The sequence below is a fragment of the Lactuca sativa genome, chromosome 8 (assembly GCF_002870075.4).
Source record: "Lactuca sativa cultivar Salinas chromosome 8, Lsat_Salinas_v11, whole genome shotgun sequence".
NCBI classification, from domain to species: domain Eukaryota; kingdom Viridiplantae; phylum Streptophyta; class Magnoliopsida; order Asterales; family Asteraceae; genus Lactuca; species Lactuca sativa.
Window position 1 is genome coordinate 200,124,343 of NC_056630.2, and position 14,838 is coordinate 200,139,180.

The 14,838-nt window shown below is 34.8% G+C and overlaps 1 protein-coding gene across 4 annotated transcripts in view; it reads right to left on the bottom strand.

Moving 5' to 3' along the window:
* Positions 1-243: 243 nt before the first annotated feature.
* LOC111904645 (G-type lectin S-receptor-like serine/threonine-protein kinase At4g03230) overlaps positions 244-14,838 on the bottom strand; it is a 40,970-nt gene continuing 26,375 nt past the window's right edge. Inside the window, exons 2-9 of one of the 4 annotated variants that reach the window (XM_052766071.1) lie at positions 12,533-12,974; positions 3,289-4,233; positions 2,315-2,467; positions 1,986-2,188; positions 1,432-1,642; positions 1,110-1,347; positions 863-1,013; positions 244-778 (exon numbers count right to left, since the gene is read on the bottom strand). In XM_052766071.1, the coding sequence (XP_052622031.1) occupies positions 467-778; positions 863-1,013; positions 1,110-1,347; positions 1,432-1,642; positions 1,986-2,188; positions 2,315-2,467; positions 3,289-4,111 (2,091 nt within the window). In that variant the 5' untranslated portion in view covers positions 4,112-4,233; positions 12,533-12,974 and the 3' untranslated portion in view covers positions 244-466. The remainder of the gene's footprint in view (positions 779-862; positions 1,014-1,109; positions 1,348-1,431; positions 1,643-1,985; positions 2,189-2,314; positions 2,468-3,288; positions 4,234-12,532; positions 12,975-14,838) is intronic. The other 3 variants (XM_023900384.2, XM_042897442.2, XM_023900385.3) reach the window with 3 other exon arrangements.

The following is a 14,838-nucleotide window of genomic DNA, read 5'->3' on the forward strand; positions in this document are numbered from 1 at the left end:
TATTAAAATTAGATGATTTTTAACTTTTAATAATTACAGTATAGAATATATTCTAATTTTACTTTATATTCATATGTCATTTTCTATAGTTTTACATATTTCAGTAGTTTTCAACTATTTGGGTTGCGTCAAACACTCTTATATGAATAAAAGTTTTTCAGCTTCTAGCTATCAGCTATCAGCTACGAGCTTCTAATTTCCAGTTGTATTAAGATCTTTAGGCTTCTGATACTACGAGAAAACTTAAAAATCATGATCTTTATTGATAATTTGGGTTGCTTAAGCACAAAATGAGTTCATACAACATATGGAAAAAAGTATATTTCTAATTTAGTTGTAACATATCTACAAAATATGAGACGAATATTGATAATATATCTATTACTAGAAAATATTGTCAAAAGTGAGAATCATATATATTTATAAACACAAATACACTTCATGGGTAAAATAAATACCCTCCCGATCAGCGTCCATCTAGCTTAGTGATTGTCAACATGTTTTTAGACTGCGTATTTGTCTTAGAAGAACTAGAGGAAGAGGAAATAACGTAGTCCCTCCCTGGAATGAACGCTGGTTCTTTTGGACTTGGAAGCGTGACAATATCACCACTAAGCATCAAAATAACGTTCGTCATGTTTGGACGATCATCAAGGTCTCCTTGTACGCACAGGAGTCCGACAATTATACACTTCAATACCTCACTCGATTTGCATGATTCCATTAGTATTTGATCCATCAACTCAAATGGCTTATCTTCTTTCCATAAGTTCCATGCCTGAGATATTTTTAGACATATAAATTATATGTCAATTAATTAACAAAGTAGGTAACATCTTCAAAGTTCTTATATCTCACTTACATGTCCTAAAAGACTTATACTTCTACGGGATTGATAGAATCCAATGTTTCTTTTCCCACTTATAATCTCTAGCATTACAACTCCAAAGCTAAATACATCAGATTTTATAGAGAATAACCCATCTAGTGCGTACTCTGGTGACATATAACCACTGAAAAACACACAAGATATAATTATATAACCACTTCGATCTACAAGTGTGGATTTATTTTTATAAAGAACAAAGTACTAATATTAATAAACTTACAAAGTTCCCATGACTCTGTCGGTGGTAGCTTCTAAATCTTTACCTTGAACTATCTTAGCCAAACCAAAATCCGAAATTTTTGGATTCATATCCTCGTCTAACAAAATGTTACTTGTTTTCAAATCCCTATGAATAACCCTTAGCCTAGAATCATGGTGGAGATAGTTTAGTCCTCTAGCAATTCCCATAATGATATTGAATCGCATTTCCCAGCCCAGTGATGTGCACATCGTTCGATCTTGCAAAGAAAATGATAAATTTTCATTTTCTAATGTACGTATGTGTATAGATACAAAGTATATGAATCGATAAACTAACTAACCAAATATGAACTTGTCTAAGCTTCTATTTGGCATGTATTCATAGAGTAGCATCTTTTCGTCTCCAACAATGCAGTATCCTAGTAGTCTTACAAGATTTCGATGTTGAAGTTTAGCAATTAGCATAACCTCATTTTTGAACTCTTGTAAACCTTGTCCAGAGAGGCTTGACAACCGCTTCACAGCAATTTCTTTCCCTCCAGGAAGCTTACCCTAATCACGTACTCATAATTAATACTCCCTCCGTCCCAAAATTATAGTCCATCTTTCCTTTTTGGGTTGTGTTAAAATTATAATCCACTTCTAAAAATAAATAGCATTTTTTACTAAAATACCCCATCATTATTACTTAACTAACTAAGCATTTAGTGAAACATTAAATGCAAAGTAAGGACAAAACTGTAATTTTATTGTATAAATTTAGTGGTAATTAATGCTTCCTTAATATATGTGTTTTTTGTCTGTTGACTATAATTTTGGGAGGGAGGGAGTAACTTAAGTTACTACCTGTCTACTTCTTGTGGAGAAAATCAACTTAAAATAATTTCTTTATCACCTTGTACACAGGCCCAAATCCACCTTCTCCAAGCCTATTTTTCTCTGAGAAGTCATCAGTAGCAGTCATTATGCTTTCCAACTCAAAATATGGCACATCAATGCCTTCTTTGTCATCTTCTTTTGAGTGATCTAGATCAAGTAAATCTGTGATGCGTCTCCTCAGATCACTAGATTGAACTTCTATGCTTCGTTGGTTGTTTTCTGTTATTCATGATACGATATAGATGATGAGTGAGCCTCAAGTTCACTTTTTAAGTTTGAAATGAAAACTTATACAGCAAGCGAACATAAAGTGTTTATATATGCTGAATTTATATAATGACTTACCACTTCTTTTCACCAATATTTTAAACAAAATATAGCTAATACCACAAAATGTTGAAATCACTAGAGCCGTAACAATAACAACAATAACAATAGCAAGAAGACGTTTTTCGGTTTCAGGCTTTGATTTTCCATATGATGAATAGATGATAGAACCTGCATAGGAATTAGAAAAATGGTGCAGTGTGAGTCTATAAATTAAGGACATATATATATATATATATATATATATATATATATATATATATATATATATATATATATATATATATATATATATATATATATATATATATATATATAGAGAGAGAGAGAGAGAGAGAGAGAGAGAGAGAGAAAAGAACAAGCTTCCTCTAAATCGGTACATAAAAATATGTTGAAAGTTTGATATTATTTCGATCATAATCAACCCACAATTTGAGGAAAGAGTTTAAGCCCGTATTTTTCTTGTTCTAACATACCTTAATTGACACACATTTAGTTTACGAGCTGTAGTGACTATGGCTATGTGAGGACATGAGTTTTGATGAGATTTTAGCTTTTAGTGTTAAAAAAATTGAATTAAAGAAAAATATTTATTTAGAAGTGAGGCTTAAAGCTCTTATTTTAAACAAAAAAATTGAGAATCAAAAGCTACTTCAAAGTAACTTTTAGCTTTTTATTTTATGTAATTTTACAAATTTCAAAATCTTACACCTATTTTTACCACTCTTCTACACAAATAAAAGCTAGTACTACTTTTGCCAAACATACTTGCTTTAAATTTTAGATGTTTATATCTATCTGCTTACTTGGCTTGATTTAGTAACGAAGGGTATGATTTAGTAAGGTAATTATCATTTTTCAAGATCCAAAATACCAAACAACAAACTCATATGTCCTTCATTTCAAATGCAAATATATGGTCATCTCTCAATGATTCTTTTTCTAAAAACAGTTTGCAACTATACAGTTTGATTTGTCAAATGACGAAGTACCTTTAGAAACACGAAAGGAAATAATATGTAAACCGTTGTCTCGAAGATTATTTGGGGCAGAATCCCAGAACCAGCAACCGCCTTGGGTTGCATTGCGACTTAGGTCCCATATCTCTCCCTTGTTTGGAGAACTATAAGAATAAGCCAAGCACGTGCAGTTTTCAAGACACTTCTTTATGCATTCCGATTCATTTTCTGATTTAAAGAAGGGTAACGTTGTATCATCCATACTAATCATCGTTTTATTCAGGAATGTGTCGTTTGTTCCTTTATCACATATAATTTCAGAAGTTCTCTTGCATCCAGACTTGTAATCACGAGCCTTATACTCATCGGGTGAAGTAGGTTCAAATCCATGCAAGCAACTACATGTGAACGAATCCTTATTTTGGGTGCACATCCCAAATAAGCCACACACACCATATCTGCTACAATTATCTTTTGGCTCTTGCCAATCCAAAACCCATTGTTCTGAATCTGATCCATTTGACCAATGAAAATATTGTATATGACCAGTATGATTCATTACTAGCCTTGAGTAAGGCTCGATTCCGTTGTAGTTAGGAAGTGATCTGTTAAGAAGAGATATATTTTGTTTCTTTTGAGTGTTATACAGAAATTTTAATGCCTGAGGGTAAATTTGATTATCATCAAAGCTATTCTTCGACATGCTCCCACTTTTCCAACTATAATGACCCAGTGATGAGTCAAAAATGCAGTATCGGTTTGTTAATGGATCTACCTGAAACACAAAGCGTCCACATGCAGGGTCTTCTAAACTTTTCCAGGATGTCAATGTTCTTACGGTTGAGCTCATCATCATACCTGGAAGAAACGTATCTGTTGCCGTTTTAAAGCTCGCCCATAATGTGATTCTTGATGTACAATCTATCAATACAGCATTTCCGGCATCCTCCAACTTCAGTGCCTTTAAAGAATCTCCGTCTGGCGACACCAGGATAAACAAGTTAATTCCTCAACTTTGCATAAATTTTGAAAACATAGTATCATTGTAACATAGGGAAAATAACTTACCATCCCAACCAAGTTTCCAAACTGTTTAAAAAACCCTTATCATGTTTTGTTTGTTTAAGAAAACCCAACAAACTTAACATTTTGTCTAAAAAGTCCAGCTAAGTTACACTTTTGTTCAATTCTATGGAAGTCAAAGAAGAGAAAACAAATGATATGGCTTATTACCATATCGGGAAAATGACTTGTCAAACCAACGAAGTTTTCAAACCATTCAAAAAACCTCAATCATGTTTTGTTTGTTAAAAAAAACTCAACGAACTTAATCGTTTGAATAGACAAAATATGATTGAGGTTTTTTAACGGTTTAGAGTTTTTTTTAGACAAAATGCTAGGTTCGTTGGATTTTCTTGAATAGAAAAAAAAAATGATTGAGGTTTTTTGAACTGTTTGGAAACTTCGTTGGGCTTGTAAATTATTTCCCTAAGGTCATCCGTTATATTAACCACTATAGTGGTGGGTGCCACATCATCACCACTAGCTACCACTAAAAGGTTGGGATACTCACCACTATATCCCTCTTATTTTTTGATTATTAAAATAAAAATATATATATATATATTTTTTAATTAATTAAATTGTAGAGAGAGATGGAAAAAGGTAGAAAGAGATAGAGAAGAATAGAGAGAGAATGAAACTGATTGGGTGTGGTGATCCGTGCTCCTCACCACATATGACCACGAAAGTTTTCCACCACTAGCCACCACTAACACTATGGGATGGTGTTCACATTTGTGGTTAGTGACCACATAGACCACGGAAGCTCTCGTGATGACCATACCAGAAGGCCTTAGTATAATATAATGAAAAATCGTCAACATCAATTTTAAAACTAAAGTGTACTATGTAACAACATGACCTCCTTCACGCCCTTCACGCCCTTGAACCTTGTGCACTAAAGTAACAATAGAAAGAAAACAGAGGAACATGAAGGAACATCGATAAGAAAAAGTAAGACTCTTAGAGTGTAAGGTGTGGGCAACACCCTCTTGTGTTTTTTGAGGCCAAGCAAGAAAAATGCCATGAAAACGGGAAAAGAAGGGGTGATGTTCTACAAAGAAAACGCCGTCATGAGGAAGAGAAACAAAGAGGAAGAAGAGAGGAAAACAGGCGTTGCCTCCCATTGCCACGAAAACGCGCACCAACATAACACCTAATAACGTCGGGCCGGGGGCGGTGTTCCGGGCGTTTTTCCTGTGCCAAGTCACAATAACGCGTTCGGGTGTTGCCCGCACCGTGCAAACTTATTTATTTCCAAGGGCATCTATAACGATCACCTCTTATTATTTTTTTCCTGGCCTTTAAATTCTATAAAATTCAATAGAACAGTACAAAAGCTAATATATATATATATATATATATATATATATATATATATATATATATATATATATATATATATATATATATATATATAATTAGAAAACTTTTCATTTTTCTATCGAACTCCAAATCTATAGAATATTAATGTGGCATTTCACAATGGTTAGAGGTGTTCAAAAAAACCACAAAACCAAATAACCGATCCGACCTGGCCAATTCAAAACCGAAAAAACCGGCTACTTGATCAGATCGAAAATTTCCGGTTTGGCACTTCCACATTAATTATTTTTCTTGTTATTTATATTATTATAGTTATAATATAAATTATAATGTATGGTATTTGAATTATATAGTTTTTTTTGACTTCGTGATTTATTTGTTTCAGAGAAACGGGCGGAATAAACTTTACAGATTTGATTGAAATGGTTTTTTTTTTTTTTAATTTAGTGGGTACCCATGAACCGAACTGTGGTTACCCGCCTTCAAACGGTTCAGTTCGAACCGAACCGTGGTTACCCGTCTTCAAACGTTCAGTTTTATTTAGTTTTTTTGGCAAATTTGGTTCGGTTTCAATTAGTGCACATGAGGTACCCACCCCGTTGTCAGGGTTCACAATTTTATTATTATCCGAAACGAACCGCCCTATGAACACCCATAATAATGGTAGAGAGTTTTATCCATTAAAGGACACCTAATTTGTCACTTCATTCAACTCTGTTATTGAACTCATCTGCTCTAAGGTCATCCATAATTCATTGAACTCTATAGAGTTGAATGAATTGCCACATCATCCATTAAACATATATACAATACCACCCACAACCCATTAAACACTTATTCAATTCGAAATTCCTAATCACCATTTTATTTCTTCTATTGAACCATTCAATGATCATTTAACTACTCCATTCAACTCTACTCCATATCATCAACCACACTCCATTTAACTTTTAATCAATTCTAACCACCACTCTATTCAACTCTTATACTACTTGCATTGTGGATGCTCTAAGTTAAGAGTTTGACTCAAACACAAAAAACTAGAAGAAAAACTAATAACCAAAAAACTTCCAAAAATACCCATCAACCTTATTTTCTAATCAAACCAACATTCTCCATAATGTTATTCACACGGATTACTTCAAACTTTATCTTGCCTATTGACTTTGTGACTATGTCAACCCGCTCTCAAGGGTGCTAATATGTTTGACTAGTGTATTATCTCTTTCGATACACTCCCTAATGAAATGTGAAAATAATAACAATCTATAGATAACTAATAATAATATAGAAAGAAATCAGTTAGGATTAAATTGTTGATACTGTAAATACAAGGAAATTTAATAGGAATATAAATACGAAATTTATCTGGGTTAACCTAGTTAATGGGCTAAACATAAGGCTCAATACCAAAAGAACCCAAATAACTTATTATGCTATCATCTCCCCTCAAAATCACAATGCGGTGGAAACAAACATTGAGAGTTTGTCTTCAAAGAAAAGAAAACAAGAAGTTGAGTGTGTCTTAGAAAACATTTATATCCACAAGCAACCAAACAAATTACATTCCGGGAGATGCGAACAATCTTTATCTAAGCAGCAATACCAAACAATCTTTAAGAGAAGCAACATAACCAAACAACCTGCACGAAAGCAGCTAAAACCAAACAATTTGCATGAAAGCTGCCAAAACCAAACGATTTTCACGAAAGCAACCAAAACAAAACAATTTGCATGAAAGCAGCAAAAACAAACTGATCTGCATTTTTGGCAGCATAAAAACGAACCCCAACGATACTAGCAAAAGCATCACAACAAAGAGAAACCAATATGCAAATATTCATCGTACTAAACTAATGTACCTAATCTTTTTTATTCTCTTTTTCTCCCTCAAACTCATAATGATTGAGCAAAATGTATTGAGAATTTGCTAAACAACAACAATACCAAACAAAAAAGCAAAACCCAACATAAAAAATTAAAATAAAAATAAAAGTAAAATAGAAATTTGAAACAAAACTAGAACAGAAGCAAATACGATCAAATGAATACAAACAAATACTTTTGTAACAGAAAATGGAAATGAAAGTTATAACCGGAAAACGAACAAATAACTCGATCCGGAACAAAAATGCTAGAAATAAAAACAAAAAAAAAAAAACACAAAATGAAGTGACCAGCAAGAGCAAAACGAAAAAAAAAGACTTTGTTTTTGAATAATACCAAACAAAACATATCATCTATATTTTTTGTAAGACTAAATTTAAGTAGAAAAGCATTAAAACACTTAACAAACCATATTTCTAATAGGAATGTAAGACAAAAAAATTTTAATTGCTCTTGACATCAAACGACATTTTGAAAAAATAAAAACCATTTTTAAGGAAGAATAAGACAGACATAGATTCGACCAATCATTCAAAATAATAATTTTGTTTAAGAAACTTTCAAAATCAAAGAAAAGAACATGAACTGTACCGGAAATATTAATAATAACAATGGTAGGAAACATTGGACGACTAAGGTTTTCAAGAGCTCCGGCGACAAAAAGAAAAGTGTAATAAAACTTTCGACTAAGTTTCATAACTGAAAGAAAATTGTAATAAAAACAAATAATACCATCAACAAATATGGAAAAATATCGGCAACAATCAAATAAACAAAACTTCGAAAAATAACCAAAATGGACAAATGATGAAAAATGCCAAACGGTGAACAGTAACGATGATGAACACTAGAAATGAATAGTACCAATGGTGAACAATATGAACAATGAACAGTGAAACAACTGAAAGAAAATGTGTTGCATTTTTTTATTGGATCCAAACTCAATAGACATATAAATTAAAAGTAATAATCGAAACCCTCGCAATTGACAAAATCGAACAAACTAAACCAAATGAAATACATAATGAATTCGAAAATCATACCCAAAATTGTCAAATGTCACAGCTCCATGTTCACGACGAGATTCACAAATAGCAATGAGATTCACACAATTGCAAGAAAATATCGATCAAAATGTATTTTAACGGCACGATATAATAGATTGTGGCACAAAATCAACGAAAGACGAACAAATCAAACGAAAAGGAGTATACAAATAAATAAGAAAAACCAAATCATACTAATATAGAGAGAAAACGGATAGGATTACATTGTTGATAGAAAATTGTAAATAAAAAGAAAGGTAATAAGACTAGAAGTAGGAAAGTTATATAGGGTTAACCTAGCTAATGGGCTAAACATAAGTTTATGGTCCAATATCCATATAACTCTATCATTTTTTATCCTGCAATACATTGAACTCTATAAAATTCAATAGAATATAACAAACACTAATTTATATTATATATTCAAAAATTAAAAAACTTTTTGTTTTTCCCATTGAAGAGTTCAGTGATCATTGAACTCCAAATCTATAAAATTCTAATGTGACGTCTCATAATGGTAGAGTTTCATCCATTAAATGACACTTAGTTTGCCACCTCATTCAACTCTTTCATTGAACTAACCATTATGGATGATTTAAGTTAAGTGTGTGACTCAAACACAAAAAACTAGAAGACAAACTAATAACCAAAAAATTTCTGAAAATACCCATGAACCTTTTTTTCTAAATTAACCACCATTCTCCTTCTTAATTCAGAATGTTCTTCACACCTAGCTTCACATTCATTTCTTTAAACTTTATCTTGCCTCATGACTTTCTGAGTACGTTAGATCGCTCTTAAAGGTACTAATATGCTTGACCAATGTATTACCTCTTTCTACACACTAATGATACTGAGTATCTATTTGTTTACTACGTCTATGGAACACTAGGTTTCCTCATCAACTCGAGTGTTGACTTGGTATCAACATGAAGAACAACTGTTCCAGGTTGAATTCTAGTTAAATCATAGCTGCATAGAGCATATGTCGTATCCATATCCCTTGATAGGTTAGAGTGGTTGCAGGAATAAGTTTAGCTTCCTAATAAGATAATGTGACTCTATTTCTGTGAGAACCATATTACCATATTTTCTTTAAAGTAATAATCCATTCCATCCATGCTCCTTATATCATTTACATCCCAAGCTAGATCAATGTCAGTGTCGCCTTCTCATGACATTCTCACCATCTCCTTTTTTATATACCAAGCCAAAATCGATTGTCCCTTTTACATACCTTACTATATGTTTTATGGCATGCATGTGCATACTTCTGGGTTTCTCCATGAATCTAACTACCATTCCTACCACATAAGAAGTACCAGGCCGTGAATATCAAAGTTGTTGGAATAGTGTCTAAGGCTGCAACTATAATAGGCAAGTATTTGACCCGGTTGTGCATGGTCCTTTTGGGTTGCCTTCACCATAGCAACTTGATGGGATGATTTATTAAGAGAGAGTAAATATTATAAAGAATAATGTATAGTTATTTGATTAATATAAGTCATAGAATTAATTGGAATTAATTTGGTGACTTAAAGAGATTAATTAAATAAAGGGGTATAAACTGTCAATTGTTTGAAAGTTAAGCTTTAGACTATAAATCCTTATAGATATACAAGGGACGGATTCTAGAAGCTAGATAGCTTCAAAATCGTCCAAGGGATTATCTAAGGAAAGGATTTGGATAGCCTTAAGAGAAGATTATCCAATTAGGGTTTAGACTGTAACCCTTAAGGAGTCTACAAGTATAAATAGACCCCATGGGTAAGGGAAATCGGCATCTCAAAAAAAGTAAGAGAACTCTGGCCGATTTCCTCCCCTCTCCTCTCTCCTAAAATTATCTTCCTTGCTATTGGTGTTTGTAAGCCATTAGAGGAGTGACATGTGTGACTCTAGAAGCTCCAAGACTACAAGATCAACAAGGAATTCAAAGGTATGGTTCTAGATCTGTTTCAATGTTGTTATTTAACCTAATTAGCTATTAGAAGTCCTGGATTCAAAGCATGTTTAATTAGAAAGCCTAGATCCAAACATTAGGGTTTTGCATGCGCACATAGGAAAGTTCTTATGGCTAAAACCCATCAGTGGTATCAGAGCCTAGCTTGGTTTTCTTTAAATTGTTGCTTGATTAACTGAAACAAACCTGCAAAATTCGATTTTTTGGTTTCTGAGTCATGGACTTGGCGAGTTCCAAAGTGGACTCGGCGAGTAGGCCTGACTCAGCGAGTCCCTTTGTGCACTCGGCGAGTCCAGGCGTCAGGAATGGCCAAATTCGGGATTTTTTCATAATTATCTTATGGAAACTTTCCTTAAACTAATTAGATCAACCCTAATCCGATTTTTTGATACATATGACTATAATCTTGATCTAATTAAAGATATTTATCATCTAATAAAATATTTAATTTCCTTATATGATAATTAATTAATTATTTTGATTATTTTGGTAATTATCTTAAAAGAAATCTTGAATAAATCAGATATAGATAATTAGGATATTAATTGTTAATTGGAAATATTTGTTATTTGATCCTCCATGTTTTAAATGTTTAAAACTTGTCCTCAAGTTTTAAAATTTATATTTGTGATTAAAAGTTTTAATTTAGACAATTTAAATTTCAATCCCTAGATTTTAAAAGTTTAAAATACAACCCTATACTAATATGATATTACTAGAATAATATATATATATATATATATATATATATATATATATATATATATATATATATATATATGTGTGTGTGTGTGTGTATATGTATAACTAAATGCTAGTCTTACCGTTAGTAGGCCTCATTCACGAAGCCGATCTATAAGGTGGGTATAAGGTTGCGGCCTATAAAATGGCGCTTAATGGGTGTACACTCACACCCACCGCTTGCTTGATTGGTGGAGGGCCGTTAGCCGAACGGGTAGGATAGGGCAACCTCATCCTCTCATTAAAAGTATAATAAGTAATACAAAGTAACTACACATTTTTTAAATTTCCCAATCTTAGTTACTTTAGGAAAAGTGAATTGATGCAATCCCATGAAATTACACTTTGCACCCTTGCTAAGAAGTTAGTGGAGCGTGTGTGGTTTACCGGCACACTAATTGGTTCTAAGCATAGGTGGCAAAGGGTGATTCATTGTTTATCATAGTTCGATGGAGCGTGTGTGGTTTACCGGCACATCGAATAGGTGATCGTTACAATGAAGGCACCATGTGAATTTGCATGGTAATTCACACCCGCTTTGTGATCCTCGGTATCCCAGTCACAAACAAGAGGGGCATATCAAGATTTAAACATGCCATTGAATAGTTTCAATGAATCTCATCCGAACCTAGGAATTCTCAATACACTTAGGACTAATAGTTTAAGTTTTGTGATGGAGAATTAGTGAATCGCCATTCACTTACCTTCAATTTATTTGCATGTTAGATTACGAAATCCCTTTTCTAGTATGTAAATGTTATTGTTGGATCCTAGCCCTAATTTTTCTTATTGGGTGATAATTAGGGATTCTTGTTCTAATCTATCTTTGTCCTTTCTATTTGTAGATGTCAAACGCTAACAACGCTGCTGCAAGTTCTTTCACGTTGATGAGCCTTTGCCAAAAGGTCACCTTCGATGGAACGAACTTTAGCGAATGGATAAGATACATTCGCACCATTGCTCGCTATGAGGATAAGGAGTATGTCCTCGATGAGAAGCTCGAGAAAATCAACCCCGAAATCGCTACTCCTGCCGAAATCACCGCTTTCGAAACTCACGAGCATGATGCAACGAAAGTGCATTGCATCATGATCGTGACAATGAACTCCGAATTCCAAAAGTCCTACGAGGACATGTACCCGTACGAGATGCACCAAGACTTATTGGAGAGATACCACCAAAACGCGAGACAAGAGCATTATGAGATTTTCACTAACATGATTTCCGCTAAGATGGGTCATGGAGAATCTCTTACCGTGCACCTACAAAAGATGCAAAGGTATGTCGACCGCCTTCGCAAGTTAAATGTTGACTTTGGAGAAGACTTGGCGATCGACATGGTGCTTCACTCATTGCCTCCGATGTACAACCAATTTAGGATGACCTACCACATGAACAAAGAGGAGGTCACCCTAAGCAAACTCCAAGGTCTCTTGAGGGTCGATGAGAGCAACTTCAAAGACAAGTCTGTTGCACCAACTCCCAATCCGCCTACTACTCCTGTCTTGGCTATCTGTCAAGGAAAGGGAAAGAAGAGGAAGGCCTCGTCCAAGAACCATCGCAAGGTTAAAGCCCGAGATGGTGCCTCTTCTAGTGTGACCAAAGTTGATCCCGCTAAGCCCTGCCCTAACCCGAAGGAGGCAGAGTGCCACCACTACCACAAGATAGGACATTGGAAGAGAAGCTGCCCAGATTACCTGCAAGCAATCAAAGAAGGAAAGATCAATCCATCTTTCGCAGGTATATACACAATCAAATCTAACGATTCTAATCATGTTATTTCTTGGGTTCTTGATACCGGTTGTGGTTACCACATTTGTTCTAATGTGCAGGGACTAAGAAGAAGTAAGGATGTGGAGCAAGGAAGGATCAATCTAATCATGGGGAACAGAAGATCGTCGCCTGTGACCAAGATTGGAGTGTATTCTTTAGTGCTTAGGAATAATTTAGTTTTAGATTTGAACAATTGTTGTTATTCGCCAGAAATGGCTAGAAACATCATTTCATTTCATGGTTTATATAGACAAGGATTTAGATTTTCTTTTAATAATGAGAATGGTTCTATTTTGGCTTATCTAAATGGTGTCTTTTACTTTGAAGCTATACCATGTAATGGAATATATGAAACTGTTATGATTGTTGATAACTTAGGAAATGATGTTTTGAATATTGATTCTTCCACTAGTATGGATAAAGCATCCTTGTGGCATTGTCGTCTTGGACATGTCAACAAGAAATGCATAGCCCAACTCCAAAAGGATGGAGTGTTGGAGTCATTCGACCTTAGGGAAGATGACACATGCGAGTCTTGTTTACTTGGAAAGATGACTAAGTCACCCTTCACGAGTACTCGTGAAAGGGGTGAGGGTCTATTGGACCTAATACATACCGATGTATGTGGACCATTTAGATCAACCACGAAGGATGGGAACCGCTTCTACGTGACTTTTACCGATGATTATAGTAGATATGGGTATATCTACTTAATCAAGCAAAAGTCAGAAACCTTTGAAAAGTTCAAAGAGTTCAAGAATGAAGTGGAGAATCAATTGGGCAGGAAAATCAAGATGCTTCGATCCGATCGAGGAGGAGAGTACCTAAGTCTTGAATTCCACGATTATCTCAAGGAGTGTGGAATAGTTTCGCAATTTACGCCTCCTAGGACACCGCGGTTGAATGGTGTGGCAGAAAGGCGTAATCGAACCTTATTGGATATGGTTCGCTCTATGATGAGTCGTGCTTCACTACCTATCTCTTTTTGGGGGTATGCCTTAGAGACTGCCTCCCATATCCTTAACCGAGTCCCTACTAAGAAGGTTGCCAAAACACCTCACGAGATGTGGACAGGGAAAGCTCCCTCGTTGGCACATATCAAGGTTTGGGGTTGCGAGGCTTTCGTAAGACGAGATACTCACGACAAGCTTGAACCTCGAAGTGAGCGATGTATTTTCATCGGCTACCCGTATACATCCTTTGGATATCTCTTCTATAGACCGAAGGACAACGTTGTCTTCGTTGCGAGGAGAGGAGTTTTCCGAGAGCGAGAACTCATAGGCCAAGGAGACAGTGGGAGGCAAATCGAACTTGAAGAGACTCAAGAGTCGATAGATGAAGGAACCTCTACCGCTGGCACTCAACCCGAGGAGGAAACTCCGGTCAAACCGATTGACGAGTCCTTACCTCTTAGACGTTCCGATAGAGTTAGAGTTCATCCCCAGTTTTATGGTTTTCATATTACTACTGAAGGGGACACATATATTAGTGATGGTACACTAGTAAATCTTGATGAACCTAATAGCTATAAGGAAGCCATGGCAGGCCTGGAGTCTGCGAAATGGAAAGAGGCAATGGATAGCGAGATACAATCCATGTATGATAACCAAGTTTGGAATTTGGTTGATCATGTGCCCGGACGTAAGACCGTTGGGTGCAAATGGATCTTCAAGAAGAAGACCGATGTGGATGGTAAAGTACACACATATAAAGCGCGATTGGTTGCGAAGGGCTTTACTCAAACTCCCGGAGTTGACTATGATGAGACCTTCTCACCAGTTGCGAAGA